This window comes from Ipomoea nil, unplaced genomic scaffold (assembly GCF_001879475.1).
Source record: "Ipomoea nil cultivar Tokyo-kokei standard unplaced genomic scaffold, Asagao_1.1 scaffold1848, whole genome shotgun sequence".
In the NCBI taxonomy this organism is placed as follows: Eukaryota; Viridiplantae; Streptophyta; class Magnoliopsida; order Solanales; family Convolvulaceae; genus Ipomoea; species Ipomoea nil.
In genome coordinates this window covers 482,086-509,818 of record NW_017618276.1, presented here as the reverse complement: position 1 = coordinate 509,818, position 27,733 = coordinate 482,086, and the positions used below count along the sequence as shown (strand labels likewise).

The 27,733-nt window shown below is 33.4% G+C and overlaps 4 protein-coding genes across 12 annotated transcripts in view; 2 read left to right on the top strand and 2 right to left on the bottom strand.

Moving 5' to 3' along the window:
* The first annotated feature begins 555 nt into the window (after positions 1 to 555).
* LOC109193276 (alkaline/neutral invertase CINV2) overlaps positions 556 to 27,733 on the top strand; it is a 34,900-nt gene continuing 7,722 nt past the window's right edge. For 2 of the 9 annotated variants that reach the window (XR_002056241.1, XR_002056240.1), the window contains exons 1-4: positions 1,285 to 1,968; positions 2,085 to 2,516; positions 2,960 to 3,518; positions 9,092 to 9,445. Coding sequence is in view for 6 of the 9 variants with exons in the window: in XM_019344124.1 (XP_019199669.1) it covers positions 1,585 to 1,968; positions 2,085 to 2,516; positions 2,960 to 3,518; positions 3,702 to 3,997 (1,671 nt within the window). In the remaining 3 variants the exon portion in view is untranslated. Of the gene's footprint in view, positions 742 to 1,284; positions 1,969 to 2,084; positions 2,517 to 2,959; positions 3,519 to 3,701; positions 4,151 to 9,091; positions 9,579 to 15,406; positions 15,489 to 27,733 lie in introns of those variants that run through there. The other 7 variants (XM_019344124.1, XM_019344125.1, XR_002056239.1 and 4 more) reach the window with 7 other exon arrangements.
* On the bottom strand, positions 17,226 to 17,951 carry LOC109193260 (uncharacterized mitochondrial protein AtMg00810-like). The gene has a single exon (XM_019344100.1). It carries the CDS (start codon positions 17,949 to 17,951, stop codon positions 17,226 to 17,228), a length of 726 nt encoding a protein of 241 aa, XP_019199645.1.
* On the top strand, positions 23,332 to 23,801 carry LOC109193259. Its single transcript, XM_019344098.1, has 2 exons — positions 23,332 to 23,433; positions 23,517 to 23,801. The coding sequence occupies exons 1-2, from the start codon at positions 23,371 to 23,373 to the stop codon at positions 23,799 to 23,801; spliced, it is 348 nt and encodes a 115-aa protein (XP_019199643.1). The 5' UTR covers positions 23,332 to 23,370.
* On the bottom strand, positions 24,461 to 26,646 carry LOC109193258. The gene is made up of 3 exons (XM_019344097.1): positions 26,604 to 26,646; positions 25,095 to 26,224; positions 24,461 to 24,949 (listed from the first exon to the last, which is right to left on the bottom strand). The coding sequence occupies exons 1-3, from the start codon at positions 26,644 to 26,646 to the stop codon at positions 24,461 to 24,463; spliced, it is 1,662 nt and encodes a 553-aa protein (XP_019199642.1).

The window sequence follows — 27,733 nt, the reverse complement described above, 5'->3', positions numbered from 1 at the left end:
TGGGTCCCACTATGGGAGAGAAACATGCGCCTCAGGCCCTCACGTGAGTGAGGCGCAATTCTCGTGCCAGGCTGGTGCGTGCACTGCACGCGCTCGCCTGTGCACGTAAATATATATATTTTTTGTTTGTTTGTTTGTTTTTTTTTTTTTTTTCAAATTTTAATTTTTTTTCCTCTCTTCCCATTTTCTCTTTCTTAATTACACCTGTAAAATCCCTTCAGAATCTTCACACTATTAAGGATGCCCTTAGGGGGCCTAATCGGTCAGCCAACTAAAAGCCGCCTAAGACTACTGAAATCGCCTCGGCCTAGGGGCACCTAGGTCATTTTTTATAACATTGGTATTATTATAAAACGGTATAATAACGAGCTAGTGACTTCTTAGAAGAGTCATGTTTCACCCACTTAACTACTTCTAATTAATTTAATTTTGATTATATTGATTATATGATAAATGTGAATGGACTTGGTTAATTTTAATCAATCATAGGATTAAACCAACGGCTCTCAACACTCGCCTTTTTTTTTTTTCCTCTTCCTGCATTTTGCATTGTGCTTCATCTCTCCTGTTAGCTTCCATTCTCTCTTTCTCTCCTCCCGGCGATCTCGCCGGCTCTCAGACAGCCCATACCGCCGGAAACACCCTCGCTTTCGTCTTGCTCCAAGTACCCATCATAGTGCTTCTGTTCCTTGTCTGTACAAATTAAAGCTCCTGGAGATCTGACTTGGCTCTTCTCAATTGGTAACTCGTTACTTCCCAAGTCCCAACAAGTCTGTCTTTAAGCATTGGGTTTCTAATTTTGTGTTTCATTGCATTCGGATCCTAAAGTAAATTTCTTTTACAGTACATTTTGGTTTGAAAAATGAAGCTTATTTTGAGATGACGCTACTCTAAAGGAATTAAGTTTGTGGTTTTTCATTTTAGGCTATGTTTATTAAGGCCCTATTTTGTAACATAGTTAGATTATCAGTCAATTTTCGCTTATCTGATCCCTATTAGCTGTTTGATTTAGTTAAACAATCAATATGAGTGTTTGATTAATTAGCTTTTTATAACAACTTATTGCTCTAAATGCTAAAATTCAAAAAGTTGCTCAAAGTAGCTTTTTCGATCAGCTTTTTGAGAAAGTCATTTTGCATGTAAATTTTGAGAAAGTCATTTTGCATATCAACTAGCATTAATTTACCAAACACTTTTCTACAATCAGCTAATATTATCAACTAGTCAAACTACTAACCCAATCAGCTAATAGCCATTTAGTCATTTACCAAACACCCCCTTTATTTTTTGGGACCAGTATACTTATCAGCTAACCTAAAGTTTTACTTCTCTGGTGATTGCTGAAAATTTGTACAAGTAGTAAAGTTTGAAACTTTATCTATTGGATGAGGACATAATGATTTGGAACTAATTCTTTCATTTTGTCCTTTTGGGGTAACATGTTTTACCATTCTGTTTCCTTGGCAATTTAGGTTCTGAAATTGTTGTCTGTAATATCTGTATGTTTGTTTGGCAATTAGTATTCTGTATGTAATATCTAGTGATATATGAGGGTGGTTTGAGTTGAACAGAAGAGGGGGGAGTATGGATAATCATAGTGCTAAAGAACATGGACTGAAGAAGGTGAGCTCCCATTGCTCCATCTCAGAGATGGATGACTATGATCTCTCGAAGCTCCTCGACAGGCCAAGGCTGAACATAGAGAGGCAGAGATCCTTTGATGAGAGATCGCTAAGTGAGTTGTCCATTGGCCTAGCAAGAGGGTTAGACCACGAAAACGCTTACTCACCTGGCAGGTCCATATTGGACACCCCTCTTTCATCTACCAGGAACTCTTTCGATCCCCATCCAATGGTAGCAGAGGCCTGGGATGCTCTCCGCCGCACATTGGTTCATTTTAGAGGCCACCCCGTTGGCACAATTGCTGCCAACGACCATGCTGGAGAAGAGGTCCTAAACTATGATCAGGTTAATTTATTGTTCTATATTGCATAGTTTTCATGTTATTTACTATGATCGGGGCTTTATTCTTGACAATGATTGTACTTAGTATTGGGATTTTAGAGGCTGCTAATTGGATGCAGGTTTTTGTTCGAGATTTTGTGCCTAGTGCCCTGGCCTTCCTAATGAATGGTGAGACAGATATACTTAAGAATTTCCTCCTAAAGGCACTTCTCCTTCAAGGTTGGGAAAAAAAAGTCGATAGATTCAAGCTCGGGGAAGGTGTTATGCCAGCTAGTTTTAAAGTTCTACATGATCCAGTTCGCAAGACAGATACAATAATAGCAGATTTTGGAGAGACAGCCATTGGAAGAGTAGCTCCAGTTGACTCTGGATTTTGGTGGATTATTCTTCTTCGTGCGTATACAAAATCTACCGGAGACCTAAGTCTTGCTGAATCACCGGAATGCCAGAAGGGGATGCGGCTTATATTGTCACTGTGTTTGTCAGAAGGGTTCGATACATTCCCCACTTTGCTGTGTGCTGATGGCTGCTCAATGATTGATAGAAGAATGGTAAATTATCATTTAGTCTTACTTTAATTGCTCAAAAAAATATTCTTATAATATGCATTACACACACAACATATTTAATCCATCTTACTACCAATGACCTTGTGGTCTAGTGGCACGAAGTGGCTCTCCCAAATGGTAGGTCATGGGTCAACCCATCCCTAGTGGGGGCAGTATTGACTCTTTGTGCTTCAGTAGGTTCAGTATTGATTCTTAGTGCTTCAGTAGGTTCAGTATTGACTCTTTGTGCTTCAGTAGGTTCAGTATTGATTCTTTGTGCTTCAGTAGGTTGAGAAAGTAGCTATGAACAGATACTACAATGTAAAAGAGTCAATAGTACTCAAAAAAGAAAAAATCGATCTTACTTTTGATTTCGGATGCTTTTGGTTTGTAGCCTTCAAAGGAGTCATTTTTTTTTTTTTTTTTTTTTTTTTTCATATTTTTAGGGAGTTTATGGTTATCCCATTGAAATTCAAGCGCTCTTCTTCATGGCGTTGAGGTGTGCTTTGGCAATGTTAAAGCCGGATGCAGAAGGGGAAGAATTTATCGAGAGAATAGTAAAACGCCTACATGCCTTGAGTTACCATATGAGAAGTTACTTCTGGCTTGATTTCAAGCAGTTAAATGACATATACCGTTATAAAACCGAAGAGTATTCTCATACAGCAGTAAACAAGTTTAATGTCATTCCCGATTCAATCCCAGACTGGGTATTCGATTTTATGCCTACACGCGGTGGTTACTTTATTGGAAATGTTAGTCCCGCGAGGATGGATTTCAGGTGGTTTGCTTTAGGTAACTGTGTTGCCATCTTGTCTTCTCTTGCCACTCCCGAGCAGGCTTCTGCAATCATGGATCTTATAGAGTCACGCTGGGAGGAGCTGGTCGGGGAAATGCCCTTAAAGATATCTTACCCGGCACTGGAAAATCATGAATGGAGAATTATAACTGGCTGTGATCCCAAAAACACGAGATGGAGCTACCACAACGGAGGATCTTGGCCAGGTTTGCCCTCGATAAACTGCACCTCCTAGTAGAACATACCTTTTCGTTTACCTACTGTCCCTCCCAGCACCTGCCAGTCTTAACTGTTTGTTGGAACTCAACCTATGCTCTGATACCACTTTGTTAGGAAGCATTTGAACACCTACAGCATTGTGTAACGCGATTTCCATGTCATAAATGCAGTGCTGTTGTGGTTGCTTACGGCTGCCTGCATCAAGACAGGGCGGCCACAGATTGCGAGACGAGCCATTGACCTCGCTGAGAGCCGGTTGCTGAAGGATAGCTGGCCAGAATATTACGATGGAAAAGCAGGAAGGTATATTGGTAAACAAGCTAGGAAACAACAGACATGGTCGATCGCGGGATATCTGGTGGCGAAGATGATGCTAGAAGATCCTTCACACCTGGGGATGATCTCCTTGGAAGAGGACAAGCAAATGAAACCTGTACTCAAGAGATCATCTTCATGGACTTGCTGATATGGCAGAAAACTAGAAATAGTAGACAAAGGGATCCAGAAACACAAGAGGTGAGTGACCCTTTTTTGTTTTGTTACCAAAAAAAACACTGTTAGTTTCTGGGACAATTTCTGTCCTTTTTGGTTTTTGAAATGTCTTTTTTTCTGATTCATTATATATGTTTTGAATCTATTCATGTTTATGTACCTTAGTTTGGATAAAATAATTATATAAATATAAATATAAATATATATAGGTCCATAATCAGGTGAGAACCAATGGGGACTGCAAACTTGTTAAGGATTGCACCGCACTTATTACATGATTGCACCGCACCCAAATACAATTGCAGGCATGTCTGAGAGTCATAGCAGTGCAATCATGTAGTAGTTGCAGTGCAATCATGTAGTAGTTGCAGTGCAATCCTCCACAAGTTCGCAATTTGCAGATTAAGATTGGTTCTTACCTGATTAGAAATAAATAAATAAATAAATAAATAAATATATATATATATATATATATATATATATATATATATATATATATCCAATTTTGATAGTGATGGGATAATGAATTAACAAATAAATAAACAATAGTTCATTCCTAGTCCACATAGGAGTATGATAAAATTAAATCCCTTTCTTAATCAAATAACGTTTTAAATTGTGTATAATCCTGAAGCTTTACATGTATAAGATCCTATAAATTAACTATCAGAAAAGAAGTTATAAGGTTTGTTTCTCATGTTTGATTCATAAATTTATAATTGTAAGATTTCTTTAAAATCTTTACTTATAAGAGGGTTTTTGGTTTATTAGAAAATTTATTTGGAAAAACTAAAGTTTCTAAACTTTGAGGAAAATTGAATTATTTTATTATGTTTGGTTCATGGAAAATATTTTTCAATGAAATCTGATATTTTTGCTTCCACATAAAGATCAAGATTGAAAGAATTGCAATCGGGAACGTCTGATCAAGACCACAAACCCTAATACATATCCTTTTTAAGAAAGCCCTAATTCTTCACTTTTTGGGGATAGATACTGCTCCAGAGGGAGTAGGGGCTCGAGAAAATAGTCAGCAATGTCTAGTTCCATTGCTAAAAGAGGTCGTGGAAGACCTAGAAAAACTTCCATAAAAAGTGATGTTTGCCCTTACACAACATCAAAGAAATCCATGATCAAGATTAAAGTTTTTGGAAAACAGGAGTATTGGGACCATGTCGTATCTCCGACAATACCCAAGAAACCTAGGACCAAGAATACAAGTATCTTGAATCATAAACAACAATATTGGGGACAACGTTATCTTCTTGATCATAATACAAATCCAAATCCAATCTCACAGAAAGAATTCGAAGGAGTACCATTTCTTGATCTTGATGCAAGCCCGATTAATACCGTATCATCATTGTCGTTATCCAGTTCTGTTGATAAATTGAAGCCAATTTCATCACAAAACGAAGTTGAAGCAGTGTTCACTAGTTCTTCTTCTTCGGAGTTGAAGATTAGTTTGTCCACGCCACTTTCTGAATACATCATCCCCGGACCTATTCCAGACAATATTGATGAGTTGGCATGGCCGGATGAAGATATGAACCGTAATTTTTGGAAAGACATCCCATATTTTGAAGAATAACTTCATCTGATCTCTTAATTAATATATCTACTTATCTACAAATTGTTGTTGGTAAAGTGAATGTTTACCGTTCATATGCCATGACTCTATGCACCTAATGTAACAATGGCAACATAGAAAATATATATAACTCAGAATTTTATTTTTTATTTTTTTTTACTTAATTTTCTTCTTGAAATTTTTTTTTTTTGATTTTACTAAAAGATTTCTATCTAATAAAAATTTGTAATATAATTTCTTTTATATATATATATATATATATATATATATATATATATATATATATATATATATATATTATCCAATTTCCACCGAAAAATTATAAATTTATAATTTTTTTAAAAAAATAAAATTGAACAAAAGTCTATTGTTTTTGGTTTTCTGAAATGCCTACTTTTTCTGGTTCATTATATATATGTTCTGAACCTATTTGGCTATTTGTGTTTATGTAACTTAATTTTATTTATGCATACAAAATACAAAGCAATAGCTTAATAAGAAGTGTTACTTTGGTAAAATCCATAAAAGCAATTCATATGTATATATGTACTGTCTACCTCTCTCCGTTCATATACAATAGTTATGCTGTGCAACCGAATATACCATGCGCATGGTGCATACGGTTCAAAACGATGTCGTTTTGATTAAAAACGCGCGTCCCACTTAAAAAAAAAAATTCAGGTTCGACTCTCAGCAATAGCATTATTGTGAATATATAGTTATGAAATTGTGGATATATAGTTACGAAATTGTGGTTATATAGTTATGAATTTATGGATATTTAGTTCATTCATTGTGGATATTTAGTTCAATCATATATTGTGAATATTTAGTTCATTCATTGTGGATTTTTACTTCATTCATTAACTGTGGATATATAGTTATGAAATTGTGGATATATAGTTATGAAATTGTGGTTATATAGTTATGAATTTATGGATATTTAGTTAATTCATTGTGGATATTTAGTTCAATCATATATTGTGGATATTTAGTTCATTCATTGTGGATTTTTACTTCATTTTTACTTCATTCATTCATTCATTGTGGATTTTTACTTCATTCATTCACTGTGGATATATAGTTATGAAATTGTGGATATATAGTTATGAAATTGTGGTTATATAGTTATGAATTTTTGGATATATAAAAATGCTATTGCCGAGAATCGAACCTAGTTTCTTCTTTAAGTGGAACGCGCGTTTTTTTAACCAAAACGGCGCCGTTTTGCAACCGTATGCACCTTGCAAGGTGCATTCGGTTGCACAGCATAATTTGCGGTTCACATAGGAACAGGAAATAAGGAAACAAACAAATCAGAAATTCAATATACGAAAATACGAAATGCGTGGGAAAAGTACTAAATATATATAAATATTAATCATGTACTCATTTTTTAAAAAATATTTTTAAAATTAGAGAAATTATTTTGAAACACTTTTTGAAATTTACGAAAATTTGTGGGAAGAAACATTCAAATGCTAATTTTTAAGAGTTTTCAAACGATAAAATTAAATCTCTTTCCGAATCAAACAACGATTGTTAATTAATTGTTTATAATTTTAAAGCTCAACATGTATATAAATTCACTACCAAACAGTAATATGGCATATCATATACTTCAAAGATTTGATTCATAAATTTGGTTCATGTATTTATAATTGTATTCTTGAAAATTATTTTCTTAAAAATCTTTATTTATAAGGTAATATAATAATAAATTTATTCTCAATCATGTATAAAATTCAAGATCAAAAGTGAAAGAATTGCAACAATAACTTATGACCAAGATCACAAGCCCTAGTACTTATTCCTCCTCAAGCTGAAATGAAGTTGAAGAATCTAAGGCTCTATTGACATTAGTTGATGCATCACCATTTCATAAACAGTAATACAAATTCATATTTTTTTTGCATCCAAGAAGTTGTCTAGCTACTTAAAAGGTAAGATCCTTGATATCCTCATTATCACTTAAAAGAGATTTTTCTCAACACAATCTTTGTAATTTCTATGTTGAATTTATGGATTTTTGTTAAATTTTTTTGGGTGATACAAGGTAATGACAAGTTGTTACATTACTAAACGAGGTAGTGTAAGATCCAAAAATGCTTCTATAGAAGCTGATGTTTGCACATACACAACACCTAAGAAATTCAGAATCAAGATTAAAGCTTTGGGACGACAACATGATTATTGCGAGCATGTTATTTCTCCAACAATACCTAGGAAACCTAGGACCAAGGGTACAAGAATCTTGAATCGTAAGTAAACAATCATCTTGGGGACAACGTTCTCTTCCTGATTATAATCCGAAGCCAAATCCAATCTCACATAAAGAAGTTGAAGGAGTGCGGATCTTGGTTCGGAACGAGTTAACACCAGATTATCATTGTTATCTAGTTGTGCTAATAAACCGAAACCAATTTCATCAGAAAACGAAGTTGAAGGAGTACTCATTGGTTTTTCTTCTCCAAAGTTGAAGATTAGTTCATCTACATCACTTTCGGAATACATCATCCCAGGAACTATTCCGAACAATATTAATTAGTTGGCATGGGATGAAGATATGAACCTTCATTTTTGGAAAGACATCTCAGATTTTGAAGAATAAATTTATCTCATCTCTTAATTAATATAGTGTATCTACTTATTTACAAATTGTTGTTGGTAAAGTAAGTATTTACAGTTTATATGTCATCAATCTGTGCACCTGATGTAACAATGACACCATAGAAAATGTATGCAATATTGTTATATTGGGGTGATATTGAGAATTTTATTTTATTCTATTTTTTTTTTGGAAGAAAGGAATTAATTCATTAAGTCAGAAGAAATACAATCCAAAAGAAACAGAAGATTATCCAACCACTCCTCACAATCTGACATAGATAGGACCTCCCGAGCTCTCCTCACAATCTGACATAGATAGGACTTCCTGAGCTACAACATGGACAGACCGATTCGCAGATCGTTTCACAAAATAAAAGTTCATATCATGTATCGAAGATGCAACTTCCTTTACATCACCAATAATAAAACCAAAAGCAGAAGTAAAGGGGTCTGAAAGCAACGCATTAACAACTAACTGAGAGTCTGTTTCTACATCAACGTCACCCATGCCCCTTCCCTTCAGCCAACTTAAAGCCTCACGCACACACTGCCTCAGCCTCTGTTGTATATTGTCCACTCATTCGAACACCCCTAACAGCCAGGAAACAACCACAATCATCCCTTAACACCCGACCTAACCCCATGATATTATGAGAACCATCGAAAGCAGCATCACAATTTAGTTTAATAAGACTAGAAGGAGGCGGGTTCCGCCTTTCCTTACCTACTGTCCCTCCCCCAGAGTCCCAGCACCAGCCAGTCTTAACTGTTTGTTGGAACTCGAACCTATGCTCTGATACCACTTTGTTAGGAAGCGTTTGAACACCTACAACATTGTGTAACGCGATTTCCATGTCATAAATGCAGTGCTGTTGTGGTTGCTTACGGCTGCATGCATCAAGACAGGGCGACCACAGATTGCGAGACGAGCCATTGACCTTGCTGAGAGCCGGTTGCTGAAGGATAGCTGGCCAGAATATTACGATGGAAAAGCAGGAAGGTATATCGGTAAACAAGCTAGGAAGCAACAAACATGGTCGATCGCGGGATATCTGGTGGCAAAGATGATGCTGGAAGATCCTTCACACCTGGGGATGATCTCCTTGGAAGAGGACAAGCAAATGAAGCCTGTACTCAAGAGATCATCTTCATGGACTTGCTGATATATATGGCAGAAAACAAGAAATATATAGTAGACAAAGGGATCCAGAAACACAAGAGGTGAGTGATCCTTTTTTGTTTTGTTACCAAAAAAAAACACTGTTAGTTTCTGGGACAATTTCTGTCCTTTTTGGTTTTCTGAAATGTCGGTTTTTCTGATTCATTATATATGTTTTGAACCTATTAGTGTTTATGTACCTTAATTTTGGATAAAATAATTATATATGCATGCATACAAAATACAAAACAATAGCTTCATAACAAGTGTTGCTTTGGTAAAATCCTTTAAAAGCTTTTCAAATTTATTGTCTACCTTTCTCCGTTCATAGAAACATGAAACAAAGAAACGAGTCCGATAGCTTAGTTGGTTATAGGGGTGAAATTTGCAGCAATTATACCGTGGACCATGGTCCAAAACGACAGACGCAATAATATATTTAAACTTGCACTTTTTCACGTATTATTTTTATTATATTATCAAATGAAACAGCAATTGAATTGAAATGAAACTGTAGTTGTGTTTAAATGAAATTACGGTGTGTTCAAAATGAAACTGAATAACACTTTCACATATTTGAGTTTATTTTGTCCAACGAAATTGTACTTATATCAAAATGATACTGTAGTTGTGTTGAAATGAAACTGCAATGTATATTTGATGTCCGGACCACAATGCATTGTGGATCGCGGTCTACAATACAATTTGCCTGAAATTTGAAAACAATGACTTGGGATTGAGTCTCACCAGTGGCAGTGTGAGAGCAACATCTCACTTCTATGCAGGGTTGTAAAAATCGGTCTAGGCGTCCGCCTAGGCGCTAGGTGCCTCTAGACCGTGGCGATTTCCCCCCTAGGCGCCTGCCTAGGTTACTGGCCGCCTAGCACCTAACTCAGCCGATTTGGCCGCCTAGCGTCTAAGTTAGTCGAGTTAACTCGTCCATTTCGATCGAGTTAACCCGATCGGCTCGGCCTATTTGTTTATTATATATGTGTGTGTGCGCGCGCGCACATACATATATATAATATGACATATATGCACTCGTAGACTAGTTTGATACTTTGAATCTTTGGATGATTGAAGTATTTGAGTATTTTTAATTTTTAATATTGTTTTAATGTTTTTTTTTTTTTGAAAACTATTGTTTTGATGTTATGACTTATGAATTATCATTAATTCATTTATTTGGATGTGTTATTTGATTAAATGTTGAAAACAACCTCATTACAATTGTCAAACTGCAAGTCTACCACTGTTTTTCTTTTTTGCGCTCGCCTAGACCGCCTAGGCGCTAGGCGCTGTCCGGGCGCCTAACTAGCGCCTAGCGCCTACTACAACCATGCTTCTATGTTTAACTGAGTTGCCATAATTTACATCCTCCTAGATACTCTGTCGAGCCGGGGCGTGGGAGGACCTTAGGGTTGGGGATTCACCTTTTTAGAAAAGAAAATATTTATAACATAAAGAAACATTTTTGAAGTTTGCAGGAAGAAACGTGAAAATGTTAATTTTTATGCAATATATATATATATATATATATATATATATATATATATATAGAAGAGCGCTCATATGCGGCGGGGTCTTACGGTGCGGCGGTGCGGTCAAATTCCAGAATACACCAACAGTGTTAACAATATGCACCAACAGTGTAATAAAAACACACCCCAATGAAATGTAATAAAATATTACAAAATACACCACAGACTCAAAAAAACACACCATATAACTCACCACCCCCAATGGTGTATTTCCGAATAGTGTATGGTGTTTTTACTCACACCTAATGGTGTGTGTTTGGTGATGCAGGGCTCTGTTTACTCTGTTTTGTGTGGTGTATTTTCTAACGTTGATGGTGCATATTTGGTGAACTATTGGTGTTGCCGCACCGTAAGACACTGCCGCACCTGAACCCGCCTCTATATATATATATATATATATATATATATATATATATATATATATATATATAATCGGATTTTGATAGTGATTGGATAATGAATTAACAAATAACAAATAAATAAACAATAATTCATTCCTAGTCCACATAGAAGTATGATAAATTAAATCCATTTCCCAATCAAATAACGTTTTAAGTTGTGTATAATCGGAGCTTCACATGTATAAGATCCTATAAATTAACTATCAAAAAGTTACAAGGTATGTTTACAGGTTCGATTCATATATTTATAATTGTAAGATTTCTTAAAAATCTTTTTTTGTAAGATTTACTTTTGGTTCATAGAAAATATTTTTTAATGGAATTTGGTATCTTTGTTTCCACATAAAATTCAAGATTAAGATTGAAAGAATTACAAGGAAGAAAGTCCTATTCACATTAGTTAATGCAACACCCGTTCAAAAACCCTAATACAAATTCTTGATATGCTTTTTGTTATGTGTCTTTAGGCAGTGCAAGTGTATCATATATTCCTGCTGTTCAAGAAGCTAAGCAATATTATCACGCCTTTAGTCAGCAATATAATGTCTTGTTCCATTGCTAAAAGAGGTCGTGGAAGACCTAGAAAAGCTTCCATAAAAAGTGATATTTGTCCTTACACAACATCAAGAAAATTCAAGATCAAGATTAAAGTTTTGAGACAACAGAAGTATTCGGACGATGTCGTTTCTCCGGCAATACTACCCAAGAAACCTAGGACCAAGAATACAAGAATCTTGAATCGTAAACAACAATCTTGGGGACAACGTTATCTTCTTGATCATAATCCAAATCTAAATCCAATCTCACAGAAAGAAGTTGAAGGAGTACCATTTCTTGATCTTGATGCAAACCTGATTAATACTGAATCATCATTGTCGTTATCCAGTTCTGTTGATAAACTGAAGCCAATTTCATCACAAAACGAAGTTGAAGCCGTGTTCACTAGTTCTTCTTCTTCTTCGGAGTTGAAGATTAGTTTGTCCACGCCACTTTCTGAATACATCATCCCGGGACCTATTCCAGACAATATTGATGAGTTGGCATGGCCGGATGAAGATATGAACCGTAATTTTTGGAAAGACATCCCATATTTTGAAGAATAACTTCATTTGATCTCTTAATTAATTTATCTACTTATCAACAACAATTTGTTGGTAAAGTGAATGTTTATCGTTCATATGCCATGACTCTGTGCACCTGATGTAACAATGACAACATAGAAAATATATGTAACATGGTGATATTCAGAGTTTTGTTTTTTATTTTTTTACTTTTAGAAAAGGAAATTTATTATTTTACTAAAAGATTTTTTTTTTTGGTATCTATTCAAAATTTGTAATATAATTTCTTTATATATATCCAATTTCCTTGTCCACTGAAATTTTATAAATTTATAATTTTTTTTTTTTGAAAAATAAAAATGAACAAAAGTCTATCGTTTTTGGTTTTCTGAAATGTCTGGTTTTTCTGATTCATTATATATATATATATATATATATATATATATATATATATATATATATATATATATATATAAATGTTTTGAACCTATTTGGCTATTTGTGTTTATGTAACTTAATTTTATTTATGCATACAAAATACAAAACACTTGCTTAATAAGAAGTGTTGCTTTGGTAAAATCCTTAAAAAAGCCATTCAAATGTACTGTCAATTAAATCATGTGTTCCATCTCAACTAAAAGTCTAAGTTGATAGTTGGATTGCACATTTATGTTTATATATATTATATCCTTGGATCATAGTCTTTTTTTTTTTTTTTTTTTTATTTTTATCGGGTGACGCAACTTTGGCATGGCTTTGATACCAAATTGAAGCATGTGCTCCATCTCAACTAAAAGCCTAAGCTGATAGTTGGATTGCACATTTATGTTTATATATATTATATGCTCAACACTGTCTACCTCTCTCCGTTCATAGAAATAGGAAACAAGGAAACAAAGAAATGAACAATGCAATATACGAAAATACGAAATGTGTGGGAAAAGTACCAAATATGTATAAATATTAATTGTGTACTCGTTTTTTTTTTTTTCTATTTTTTTAAAAAAATATTTTTAAAATTAGAAAAATAGTTTTGAAACACTTTTTGAAGTTTACAAAAATTTGTGGGAAGAAACATTCAAATACTAATTTTTAAGAATTTTCAAACCATAAAATTAAATCTTTTTCCTAATCAAACAACGTTTGTTAATTAATTGTTTATAATTTTGAAGCTGAACATGTATAAGACCCTATCAATTAACTACCAAACAGTAATATGGTATGTCAAATATTTCAAAGATTTGATTCATAAATTTGATTCATGTATTTATAATTATATTTTTGAAAATCGTTTTCTTAAAAATCTTTATTTATAAGGTAATATAATAATAATTTATTCTCAATCATGCATAAAATTCAAGATTTAAAGTGAAAAAATTGCAAGGATAACTTGTGACCAAGATCACAAGCCCTAGTACTTATTCCTCCTCAAGAAATGAAGTTGAAGAATCTAAGGCTCTATTGACATTAGTTGATGCAGCACCATTTCATAAACCTTAATACAAATTCATATTTTTTTGCATCCAAGAAGTTGTCTACTTAAAAGGTAAGATCCTTGATATCCTCATTATCACTTAAAAGAGGTTTTTCCCAACACAATCTTTGTAATTTCTATGTTGAATTTATTGATTTTTTTTGTTTTTGTTTTTGTTTTTGTTTTTGGTGATACAAGGTAAGACGAGTTGTTCAATTGCTAAACGAGGTAGTGGAAGATCCAAAAAATATTCTATAGAAACTCATGTTTGCACATACACAACATCAAGGAAACTCAGGATCAAGATTAAAACTTTGAGACAACAACATGAGTATTGCAAGCATGTCATTTCTCCGACAATACCTAAGAAACCTAGGACCAAGGGTACAAGAATCTTGAATCGTAAACAATCATTTTGGGGGCAACGTTCTCTTCTTGATCATAATCCAAAGCCAAATCCAATCTCACATAAAGTTCAAGATAAAGGAGGAGTGCCGTTTCATGATCTTGATCCGGATCGAGTTAAAACTACATCATCATTGTTATCTAGTTATGTTGATACACCAAAACCAATTTCATCAGAAAACGAAGTTGAAGGAGTACTCATTGATTTTTCTTCTCCAAGGTGGAAGACTAGTTTGTCTACGCCACTGTCGGAATATAGCATCCCAGGACCTATTTCGTACAATATTAACGAGTTGACATGGGATGAAGATATGAACCTTCATTTTTGGAAAGACATCCCAAATTTTAAAGAATAAATTTATCTCATTTCTTAATTAATATAATGCATCTACTTATTTACAAATTGTTTTTGGTAAAGTGAATATTTACCGTTCATATGTCATGAGTTTGTGCACCTGATGTAACAATGATAACATAGAAAATGTATGCAATGGGGTGATATTGATAATTTTATTTTATTCTTCTTTTAAAAAGTAAATCTATGATATAGTTTGCATATCTATTAAAAATTTATTATATAGTTTCTTAATATATAAATATATATTTTTTTTTCTAATTTTCCTTGTCCATCATAAATGTATAAATTTTAAAAAAAAAATAACAAAAGTCTGCAATTCCTTCCCCTTTAGAATTACAGATGCATCCAAGGTGAAGGCAGAGAGAGCTTAAATTCGTCGCTATTCAGGGTTGAAATCCAATTCTTATTGTGATTGGATAATGAATTAACAAATAAAAAAACACCAGTTCATTCCTAGTCCACATAGGAGTATGATAAAATTAAATCTATTTCCTAATCAAATAATTTTTTAAATTGTGTATAATCTTGAAGTTTCACATGTATAAGATCTTATAAATTAACTATCAAAAAATTATAAGGTATGTTTCACAGGTTCGATTCATACATTTATAATTGTAATATTTCTTTAAAATCATTACTTATAAGAGGGTTTTTGGTTTATTGGAATATTTATTCGGAAGAACTAAACTTTCTAAACTTTGAGGAAAATTGAATTATTCTATTATGTTTGGTTCATGCAAAATATTTTTCAATGAAATCTGGTATCTTTGTTTCCACATAAAGTTCAAGATCAAAATTGAAAGAATTGCAATCTGGAACGTCTGATCAAGATCACAAACCCTAATACTTATCTCTCTTCAAGAAAATTGTAATTCTTGACTTTTTGGGGATAGATACTGCTGAAAAACTCTTATAAGCTTAATATTATTGTATTCAACTTCTGCATGTTTCATAAGATAGGGCATACTTATATACAAAGAGAAAGGAGAATTAAAAAGGCAAGATATCATATATCATAATGATTCCTTTCAATATTTCCTTGAGTTTGATATTTGTTTCCCTTCTTCCTGTGAAAAATTTTGTTTCCTCAATTAGCTTTTCTTCCTTATCAGCCCCCTTCAAGTTGGAGACAGAGTGTAAGTGGAGTCCCATCTTGTCGCGAAGGAAAATAAAAGGTGTTGGATATTGGTGAATAAATCGATGCACAAAATATATATAAAATATATATTTGTCCCGAAAAATAGAATTTAATTTATAGAAAATTAATTCCAACCAATTTTGATACGAAACCAAAATTACATATATATACAACGTATATATATTAACCAAATAGGGATTTATTTTATCAAAATAATCCCACCACAACTAGTACGAAACTAGTACACAGGACTTAATTTCCACGAAATTAATCCCACCACAACTAGTACGAAACTAGTACAAGGATTTAATCTATCCGAGATTAATCCCACCACTTGGTCCGAAACCAAGAACAAAATAAAAGCAAGAACGGGTTTCTAACCTGAGGTTTTAACCCAACGCGAAGAAAGAAGCATAGGAAGCCCGAGTCGTGTGTACACACACTCTCCTTAAAACCGATTCGCCACCTCCCGAGGGTGCTAGGATCGTTGTGGCGTCAGTCTCCCAGGATAAAACGGACTACGACTTTGGAGTTCGAGCACTCCAACCCAAAGCCCGGCGAACTAGAACACAAGTTGAGCACTCCGATGTTTTACGGAATTATGTTGGCAAACAATTTTTCTCTTTTGAAATCAAGAAGAGTAGAGAGAAAAAGCAATAGTTTTGAGTTTCAGAAATGGCGTGAAAACATTCTGCCAACATAACAAACTATTTGTAGGGAAAGGAGAATTAAGTAGCATTATAATGGCCATTAACCAACATAAATCCAAGATTTAATAATTGGATAATAACGTTTGAAACGGTCGTAATTATTATCGTAATAATTCCAACGGTCACGAACTTAATACGCGATTAATTCGTACCGACCATAACGACCCGTTTCAAAATATCTGAGTGGCCGAGAAGTCCGTACAAACCCGAAGGTTTAACGAATTGGGACCGAAAACCACACTCGAGTGGTCCACACGCACCGAAACGGTGCAGCACGAATCAATGCATAGAACATTTGATTCGTGCACACCGAATCCACAGCACGAAATGAGCTACTTTGGAATCCAAAGCTTAAGCTCAATTCATGCACAACTTTCGTCCATGCACAAAGCATAGCACGAAAGTTCATTTTCCCAATTCACTAATCAAGCTTTCAAAAGCTTAATTACTATGTTGCAACTTAACCTTTTCCAATGCTAAATTACAAGCATTCCTTCGTGAATGCTAAGTAATTAGCACCAAGATTAGTGCTAATTTTAATTAGCCACTAAACAATAGGTTTAAGCTGTCGATTTCTCTCAAATAGGTTCACTTTGAGAATCAATTTCTCATTCACCTATTACCCATTTTGAGCGTACATTATATCAAATTCTTCGTCTCACTACGAGGAACCCGAATCCACTTTGACCCGACCCAAATCGAAAGTGGATCCACATATATTTGTACTACAAAATAATCACTCAAAATGCCATTTTTAGCTAAAAATTCCAACAAAAGGTGCCTTTGGTAAGGGCTTGGTGAGAATATCTGCTATTTGGTGTGAAGATGGCACAAACCGTGTCACAAGGTGACCCATGGCTACTTTTTCTCGAACAAAATGGTAGTCTATGTCGATATGCTTTGTCCTCGCATGAAAAAGTGGATTAATCGACATATGAAGAACACTGAGATTGTCGCAGAGTAATTGTGGAGCATGAAGCAAATGTATGCCAATGTCACGTAATAAAAAAGTGAGCCAAGTTAATTCAACTGTGGTGGAAGCCATGGACCTGTATTCTGCTTCTGAACTAGATCGAGCAACTGTAGGTTGCTTCTTTGAACACCAGGAAATACAATTAGCACCTAGGAAAGCACAAAAACTTGTTGTGCTTCTTCTGGTTAGGGGACAACCTGCCCAATCGGCATATGAAAAAGCATATAAAGAGAGAGGACTTTTAGAAATAAACCGTAAGCCATAGTCTTGTGTACCTTTAAGGTAGCGAAGAATTCGCTTGACTGCTTTAAGATGTAGTTCTGTGGGGGAGTTGAAGAATTGACAAACTTTATTGACAGCATGTTGAATGTCTGGTCGAGTGAATGTGAGGTTTTGAAGAGCACCAACAATACTTCTATAATAAGTAGCATCTACACCATTTTGTTTTGACATATTTTCTTTTTCTTTGAGAACCATAGGAGTAGCATTAGAAGTACAATCTGTCATCCTTGTACGGTTGAGAAGATCCTTGATATATTAGCCTTGAGAGAGAATGATTCCTCCATTGAAGTATTTAATTTCCACACCTAAAAAGAATATTAGACATCCAAGATCCTTTATAGAAAATTCTGCACTTAATTGATGAATTAAGTTAGAGATGAAGGAGTCATTATTTCCAGTCACCAATATGTCATCTACATAGATGAGAAGCAATATTGTAACAGAATTTTGACGATAGATAAATAAAGAAGAATCTGCCTTAGTGCCTTACTACAATAAAAACCAAGATGAAGAAGAAACCGAGATAAGCGATCAAACCAAGCTCGAGGAGCTTGCTTTAGCCCATAAAGGGACTTGTGAAGAAGACACACATGATCAGGTTTACAAAATCAGGGGGTTGTTCGATATACACAATCTCCTTTTAAATTTCCATGCAAAAAGGCGTTCTTCACATCCAGTTGTTTCATGTGCCAATTTAGAGAAGTTGGAAGTGCTATCAAAAGACGAATAATAGTATGGCGAATAACTGGGCTGCAAGTCTCATCAAAATCAATACCTGAGACTTGTGTAAAACCACGGGCAACAAGACAAGCCTTGAAGCGCTCAATAGATCCATCCTCTCAGCTTGTTGCTTTATATGATAAATCCATTTTGACCAAACAACATTTACATTTTGGGGCCGAGAACTAGTGACCAGGTTTGGTTAGAGTGAAGGGCCTGTAGTTCCTCTTTCATAGCCATAACCCATCGAGGATCTTTTAGAGCAACATGATAATTTCGAGGTTCAACAGGTAACTCGACTTGAGATAGATAGCATTCATAATCTTGTAGATGTTTTGGAGGTTGCCTATGGCGTTGAGGGTGAACATAATTTTCACTTTCATTATTGTCCATATGTGTATCAACAATATGCCTAGGCAAGTCATTTAGCAAAGTGAGAGTTTGTGTATCTGCCAGTTCAGCTGCAACTAAGGTTTCATCTGCATAACGCACATTAACATCAGGCAAAACTCCATCATTGTCAGGAGATTCAGCATTATTATCATTATAACATCCCTCGTGATCATTATTTTCATCACAGCAACCAATAGTAGTTATAATAGATGTTTGAGTTGCTGACTCTGCATTTGTTCCCACCTTTGGAGGTTCAGCTTCAAGAGTGACTTTAAACCATTCATCATGTGCTGGAAATTCAACAAAATCTAATGGCACAAGAATCGCTTCTTGAGGAGAGGGTTTATAGAGGAATTTATCGAAGACAACGTGTTTGGATATATATACTCTTTTTGTTCGAGGTTCATAGCACCTATAACCCTTGTGAATAGGGCTATAACCAATAAATACACACAGATAAGTTTTCTTAACAAATTTATTACCTCCTTGATGTCTTAGAGAAGGAAAGCATAAGCATCCAAACACTCGCAAGCTTTTGTAATTTGGTTCTTTGTGATATAGTTTAGAGTATGGAGATTGATTGTGTAAAACTGAAGTTGGCATTCTGTTGATTAAATAGACATCTGCAATAAAATCTTCAACCCATAAAAATAAAGGTAAGTTAGCATGAAATAACATAGTTAAACCTGTCTCAACAATGTGCCGATGCTTCCTCTCGGCCACTCCGTTTTGCTCAGGTGTTCCAGGACATGAAACCTGGAGCTGAATACCACAATTACTAATATGACTGAGAAAATCAAAGGAGTTAAATTCTCCACCACCATCACATTGAAATTTTTTTATTTTTCTATCAAATTGATTTTCTACTAATTTTTGTAATTTTTGAAAACAAAGAAAAAAATCTGACTTTTTCTTTAAAGGATATAACCAAGAAAATCTTGAAAATCATCTATAATAAATATAACATAAAACCGAAATCCTTGATTTGAAACAGTAGGAGCTGTTCCCCAAAGATCACAATGAACTTTTTGTAAAGGATAACTAAACATATCATTATTCAAATTAAAAGATAATTTACAACCTTTTCCAGATTGTCAACTAGCACAGATAGATGACTTAGTTTGCCAATTAGTGACATCAATGACTTTCTTTCCTTTTAACAAAGATAAAATCTTTGCACTTGAAAATTAATATATGACGAGATTAATTTTATTGTCATTAAAATAAATGTTTACAACTTTGTAATAACGCTAGTTTAAATACTTTGTCTAAAAATGACAGTCTAAATAAATACTACTTTTGGTTTAAATTTCTCTAATTCTTCTTAATTCTCTTTTGGGTAGCATTGTCATTGTCTTCATCTTCCGTCCTTTTTTTTTTATTATTGGTAGTGTGTCATGTGCAATTGTGTTACTGGTGGTAGCATAAATGCATTCATTATGCAAATGAGATTATGGTGTAGGAAGCTTTAGATTTGCCTTGTTGTGTATATGATGGGATCTTAGTTGTACTATTAACTCTTTATCTTACAAGCACCTATTGATATTTTGGTAGTGGTAGTTTTTCCCCTACATATTTCATGCATTGTGAGATGTTTGTCGTAGGTTATTATGTGAAAGTATTGAACAAAATATTAATATTTATTATATTTGTAAAAAAATACTTAGTAAATACATACATACATACATACATACATACATACATACATACATATATATATATATATATATATATATATATATATATATAAATATATAAACATATTTTGTATTATAACTTTGATGTTTAATTACAAGATAATGTAAAAAGAATACAATGGACAATGTAGTGAATATAATAAATTAATAAATTTGAAGGTAATGAATTTTTTAATTATAAAAAATAAAGATAATATAACTAATGAAATTATATCTCTTTTTAAATTTTTTATACTGAATAATTTTTTTTTAAATAAAGGCATTATAGACATCTAATTCTAAATTAATTAAATGCATATATATTATTTTTTTGTTGTAGCTACTATTTTATTCTACAAATCTAATAAGAGCAAATAATGTTAGGCCCTTAACTGGAACAAAAAAAATGTCGGTACTAATTGTTTCTTAAAATGAATGGTTCATATTATTTTGATTTTAGTATCTTTTAATGATTTTCCTTATTTACCCTCTATTATATTATTTTCTTCTCTTAAATAACCCTAAATTCCGTTATCTACATCTACAAATCTAATAAGAGCGAATAATGTTAGGCCCTTAACTGGAACAAAAAAAAAATGTCGGTACTAATTCTTTCTTAAAATGAATGGTTCATATTATTTTGATTTTAGTATCTTTTAATGATTTTCCTTATTTACCCTCTATTATATTATTTTCTTCTCTTAAATAACCCTAAATTCCGTTAGTTTAAACTTTAGTAACGGAATATTCCGTTAACTATTTATTATTCTTAACAATCTCTTAATTTATATAAGGTCTTAACAAGAAATTTGTAAGTTATTTTTTACTATATCATTATATTAATATCTATTGTAACCATATATTTTGAATTATTTATTATCATCTTCTATTGACAGAAATTGTAGCAATTGTTATGGACAAACTCTAAAAACAATTTGTCTCAACAAGGAATAGAAATTAAAAAAAAAAAATCATTGATTTCATTATTGTTGAAGAAAAGTATGTACGAAACTTTATTACTCTTATTAATTAAATAAATTAGTAGCTACAACAAAAAATAATACATATGCATTTAATTAATTTAGAATTAGATGTCTATTATGCTTTATTTAGAAAAAAAATTATTCATTATAAAAAAATTTAAAAGAAATATAATTTCATTAATTATATTATCTTTATTTTCTACCATTCAAAGATTCCTTACTTTCAAATTTATTAATTTATTATATCCACTGTCTTATTTTTTACATTATCTTGTAATTAAATATCAAAGTTATAATACAAAACATGTTTTATATATATATATATATATATATATATATATATATATATATTTATTTATTTATTTATTTATTTATTTATTTATTTATTTATTTACCAAGTATTTTATACAAATATAATAAATATTAATATTTTGTTCAATACTTTCACATGATAACCTACGACACACATCTCACAACACATGAAACATGTAGTAAAAAAACTACCACTACTAAATATCAATAGGTGTTTATACACTAAAGAGTTCATATTACAACTAAAATCTCAATCATATACACAGCAAGGCAAATCTAAAACTTCATACACCATAATCTCTATGCTGCTACCAGTAACCTAATTGCACATGACACACTATCAATTAAAAAAAAAAAAGACATGTACTGAAGATGAAAACAATAACAATGCTACCCAAAAAAGAATTAAGAAGAATTAGAAAAATTTAAACCAAAAGTAGTATTTATTTAGACTATCGCTTTAAGACTAAGTATTTAGACTAGCGTTATTACAAAGTTGCAAACATTTATTTTAGTGACAATTATAATCAATCTCTCATATATTATCTTGCATTTATATACTTTAAATTACCTATTTAAATAAACATATTCAACATTTATTTACCTATGCATGAACATCTCATATATAATATTGAATTGATATACTTTGAAATACTTATTTAAAAATAATTATTGGGCATTATCCCATTCGCGCAAAGCGCGTAATAATTTAATAACAGTAATAAAGTGGCGTCCATACTTTTCATCAACAATAATGAAATCATTGATTTTTTTTTTTAATTTACATTTGTTGTTGAGACAAATTGTTTTGAGAGTTTGTCAATGACAATTGTTACAATTCCTGTCAATAGAGGATGATAATAAATAATTCAAAATATATAGTTACAATAGATATTGTTATAATGGTATAGTAAAAAATAACTTACAAATTTCTTTAGAAGTTTTCATTGATAAAATTATAATGTGTAAACTTGTTCAATTGGAGCCAGTGGATGTCAACATTCTCAATTCGTTAGAAAATGGTCATACCGTTTTAGAGTCCAAGTGTAATTGTATTTATGTTCAACAACTGTGTAGTTAGGTCGTGCGGGACTGACAATGATGTAAGAACAATTTTGTCCGATAAAAAAATAATAGTATAATATTTGTAAGGGAAAATCGCACTTTTGGTCCCTCAATTGTTTCCCGATCTACAATGTGGTCCCTCAATGTCAATTTCAGTTAATTGGGTCCTCCAGTTCTTTAAATCGTTGTCAATTTGCCCCTCCGGTCAAATTTCACGTGGACCATGGTTAATAGCTTGGATAGAATGGTAATTACCAATACCCTTTAACCCATTTCCTTATTTCCACGCGAATTAACCCCAATTCATTTTTATTTCTGCCATAACCAATACCCGTTTCTTACTCCCATTCTGCGATTCACTTACCAATTCTCCCAAAACCTACGAAGACGAAGAAGTTCATATTGCACGGCCATGTCTTCAAACAGTTTCGGCGACTCAGTTGAATATGGATTCCAGAAGTGCGTTGTTGGTGCGGCGAAGTCGCTCCGGTAAGGATGTCCTGGAGTTATGCCAACCCTGGAAAGCGATTTAGATCATGCCCACGCTATGGAGTACGTGTAAGCATCATAAACGAATGCTTGAGCTGTTCTTAGGTGTTAGAGTATCTAATTTGGCTTTGTTTATTGATTTTGATTGGCAGGGGAATGGGAACTGTAGCTATTTTCAATGGTTGGACTCCGATGTCTCTGACCGTGTGTCTAAAGTGATTCGAGGTTTATTGAAGAGGTTAGATAAGCAAGAGAGTGAAATGCAAAGGCTTCAAGTAGTGATTGATGAGAAAACTGTCCAGCTTAAGAAGAAGACTCTGACTTCAAAATTTCAATTTTTGTATGGTTTTGGATTTGGAATTGTGGTTGGTTTTCTTTGTTTCAGGCTTTGGATGAGAAGTGTTGATCCAAGTGAAAAGCTTCTCCAATTGAAGTAGGAATTTTAATGCTTAATGTTTGTTTCTAAAAACTTGGGTGAATTAGTGTTTGGATTATTGATAATTTGTAAAAACTTGGATGAATTAGTGTTTGGATTATTGAATGAATGCAAGTTATGAACTCTATTGTCAGTTTGGATTATTGAATTAATGCAAGTTATGTACTCTATTTTCTGTTTGCAAATTATGTACAATGGCTGGAAGTTAAATGACCAAATGAGTACATAATAGATGAGCATAGTGGCTGGAAGTTAGATGATAGATTCATTGTTAATACTGAAATGACCAATTGGCTTGGAGTTAAATGACCAAATGTGCAGAGTACTCTAATTGAAATGGGCTCACTGTTAAACTGCAATGAGCATAATAGATTCATTGTTAACTAAGGCATTTTGTATAAATGACCAAATGAGCAAATTTGCAAAATACATTCATTGTTATTATTGGACAAATGTATCTACTGATTGTGGCTTACAGTCATGATGAAACAGCCAACCAAAAACAGCAAAACGATCAAATGACCACCAATTTGTCTACCAAATTGTTTACAAAAAACCATACAAACTTGAACTAGAAACTTGTGCAGCCTAATGATCAAATACATCATTTCTTTTTGTTGGCCAATCTCTAAATTGCATGAGTTCTTAATGCTTGAGCTGTCAGAATCTTAGGAGCAACAGTTGAACTAGAAACTTGTGCAGCAATAAAGGTAGACTGGTGTGGAACCTGGTTTTGAAGTGGTTGTGCAGACTGAGATCCCATTGCATGAGTTCTTCCTTTAATTCCTCCATATACCTTTTAAAATATGCCTCAGTTGTAGCTTTACACACAGCCCACAATTTTAACTTCAGAACATTTGCAGTAAAGCCATCCTTCAGAAAGTTGGCATGCATATGCCTTACACAGAACCTATGCTCCAATCCAGTAAACAATTCTTCTATAGCTAGTAACAGACCCTTCTGTTTATCTGATATAATAGTCCAGGCATGAGGATTACTTCCTATGTTCAAATCATTGTCCAGCAGTTTTAAAAACCATGTCCAACTTTCCTTTAATTCTCCCTCAACAACAGCAAAGGCTATAGGAAATATGCAATTATCTCCATCAAGACCAATAGCACTTAATAGTTGCCCTCCCTTCTGACTACCCTTCAAATGGCATCCATCCAACCCAAAAAAGGTCTACAGCCTCTTAGAAACCCTTCTTTGCAAGTTGCAAAGCAAACATACAATCTAAGAAACCTAGGTCTGCCATTAACACTAAACTGACTATCAATCTTCATCTTGACAGTACTCCCAGGTTGCTTCTCTTTAATTCATCACAATAATCATTCAACATCTTGAACTGTTCAGAATCTTGACCTTCCAGCTCCTTTCTAACCTTATGCTTAGCCCTATAAGCCTGATGTTTTGTAACTTGACAATGTAATTTCTCTTTCACATGCTCTTGAAATTGTCTTCTCCCCCAGTCCATATTCAATCTAAAATCATCTTTGTACAACTTAGCAAGGAATCCTGAATTAACAGTTTTGTTTTCATCTTGGTCCCCACATGTGTGTTCAGGGTTGTATGTTTTAATTTGAAATGGACATCTAGGATTGTTTCTTGAGGCAAACATTATCCAGCTGCAGATGTCTGAGTGTCTACAATAAACCCTTACCCTTCTGCCCTCATTCTTTGCAAATTTAATATCTTTTCTTCTCATTGCCTCATGATACTTTACAGCCCACTTAAACTCTGAGGCAGATTTAAAAATCATTCCCAAAACAAACTTAAAACCTTCTTTTTTCAGGTTTCTTTCTTGGAAAACAGTTTCAGGACCATTCACTTCCCTCTCAAAATCTGAATCAGCTAAACTCCTAAAAATGTCTTCAGAAACTACACAATCAACTTCATCAACTTGTACCTCATCATTGTTCACCTGCTTAGAACTAGGACGAGGACCATTAACTTCTACCTCAACTTCTTCAAACAAAGATTCTGGTCCATTTACTTCCCCCTCAGATCTTTGTTCACTTGTCTCATCTATCCCATCATTCAACAGTGCATCATCTCCCAAAGTCCTTGATATCTCTACTTCATAATCCCATTGATCATCATACAAATGTTCAACATAAATATCCAACTCCTTGTTTGTTGGAACCTCTAAATCAAGAACTATAATATCTGCATCACTGGTCAGTTTGCTCAGTTCAAGTTTTTTTGCATTTTTTCTACCCTTTTTCTTAACCCAGAATTGGACATTTTTATCACAAAACCTTAGTTGTTTTACCATCCTTCTTAAATCCAGTAAGCTTCCCTCTTCAGTGTTGAAATGATCAAAATACTCAACAAAACCCTCCCTATACTCAACTTTTCGCTTCCATACCAAATTACCACCAATATGCAGTTTTAAAGTAAACACGGATGAAGCCTCACCAACATCTATAAAGCATGAATTTAAATTAACTGTCAATTTTACAGTTTTGCAGACAAAAATTTAAAGAGTTATTCACAGTACAATAAAGACTCAATCAGTGCACTACCTATGGTCCCCATGTGGCTACAACAAAGTAACCAACTACAACTGGTCCCCACTAAGCAATAACTCCAAAACCCAACCCATTGCACATGTCAAAAATATACATAGAACCCTACTTCAAGTTCCCCATACATGCGATTTTCCCTTTATTTAAGTAGAACTGGTCCCCACTAAGTAATAATCCCAGAACCCAACACATTGCACATGCTAGACAAACAAGACAAACTTTATCTTTTTAACTGCACAAGAATAAATAAAGCATAGGATAACTCAGATACTTACACGTAGGAGTTGTATTGGAGCCATTTATCCTCCGACTAGTCATGCCTGTGCTCGTCCTCGTCGTCCTCGCCGTCCTCTTCGCAGCAGTAGTATTTGGGGGTTAAATTTCTTATTCGCAGATTGGGGGCAAGCTAGGGCTTAATTGAGCTGAAATGAATTGGGGTTAATTCGCGTGGAAATAAGGAAAGGGGTTAAAGGGTATTGGAAATTACTATTCTATCCAAGCTATTAACCATGGTCCACGTGAAATTTGACCGGAGGGGCAAATTGACAATGATTTAAAGAACTGGAGGACCCAATTGACTGAAATTGACATTGAGGGACCACATTGTAGATCGGGAAACAATTGAGGGACCAAAAGTGCGATTTTCCCTATTTGTAAAGTAATGTACAATTGTACCATTATAAAAATACATACAAAAAATATTAATATATACCATAACGACATTTTTTTTAAATACTATTAACTCTATTACAATGCAGTATCTGTTCATAACTACTTTCTCAACCTACTGAAGCATATAGACTCAACAGCGCCTCCACTGAGGCTCAATACCATAACGACCTAAATCATACCAATAATGCAATAGTATAATTGAAATATTAAATTTTTTTCTGATCTAAATAATCAAAAGAAGATTAATTAAATGAAAAAAAAAAAAAAAAAAAAACTTAACCTAAATTTGTTTTTTTTTTAAATGCAAAAAAATCAAATGATTTTTAAAGTTATTGATTTATAATCTTTGATGCTTAACTTCGAATGTTATGTATTTAGTCGGACTAATTATTTGAACAAAGTTTATGTGAAATTTTATATTATATATTTTAACATATTCGTAGTATATGCTTAACAATTATGCCAACTCTAATTGGGATGAGGTTTGAACCTAATACCTTTCTTATAGAAATTGATGAGTAAGTTAAAAATAATAAATAGTTAACGAAATATTCCGTTACTAAATTTTATACTAACGGAATATAGGTTATTTAAGGGAAGAAAATAATATAATAGAGGGTAAATAAGAAAAATCATTAAAAAAAAATACTAAAATCAAAATAATATGAACCATTCATTTTAAGAAACAATACTACCGACATTTTTTTGTTCCAGTTAAGGGCCTAACATTATT

Bases quoted from the DNA above. Each gene is read 5' to 3' on its own strand.
- LOC109193260 (XM_019344100.1), bottom strand. From the start codon at position 17,951: ATGACAGATTGTACTTCTAATGCTACTCCTATGGTTCTCAAAGAAAAA.
- LOC109193259 (XM_019344098.1), top strand. From the start codon at position 23,371: ATGTCCTGGAGTTATGCCAACCCTGGAAAGCGATTTAGATCATGCCCA. The intron at 23,434-23,516 runs GTAAGCATCATA...TTTGATTGGCAG, and splicing joins GCCCACGCTATGGAGTACGT to GGGAATGGGAACTGTAGCTA.
- LOC109193258 (XM_019344097.1), bottom strand. From the start codon at position 26,646: ATGACTAGTCGGAGGATAAATGGCTCCAATACAACTCCTACGT. The intron at 26,225-26,603 runs GTAAGTATCTGA...CATGCTTTATAG, and splicing joins CTCCAATACAACTCCTACGT to ATGTTGGTGAGGCTTCATCC. The intron at 24,950-25,094 runs GTACTGTCAAGA...TGCCATTTGAAG, and splicing joins TAAAGAGAAGCAACCTGGGA to GGTAGTCAGAAGGGAGGGCA.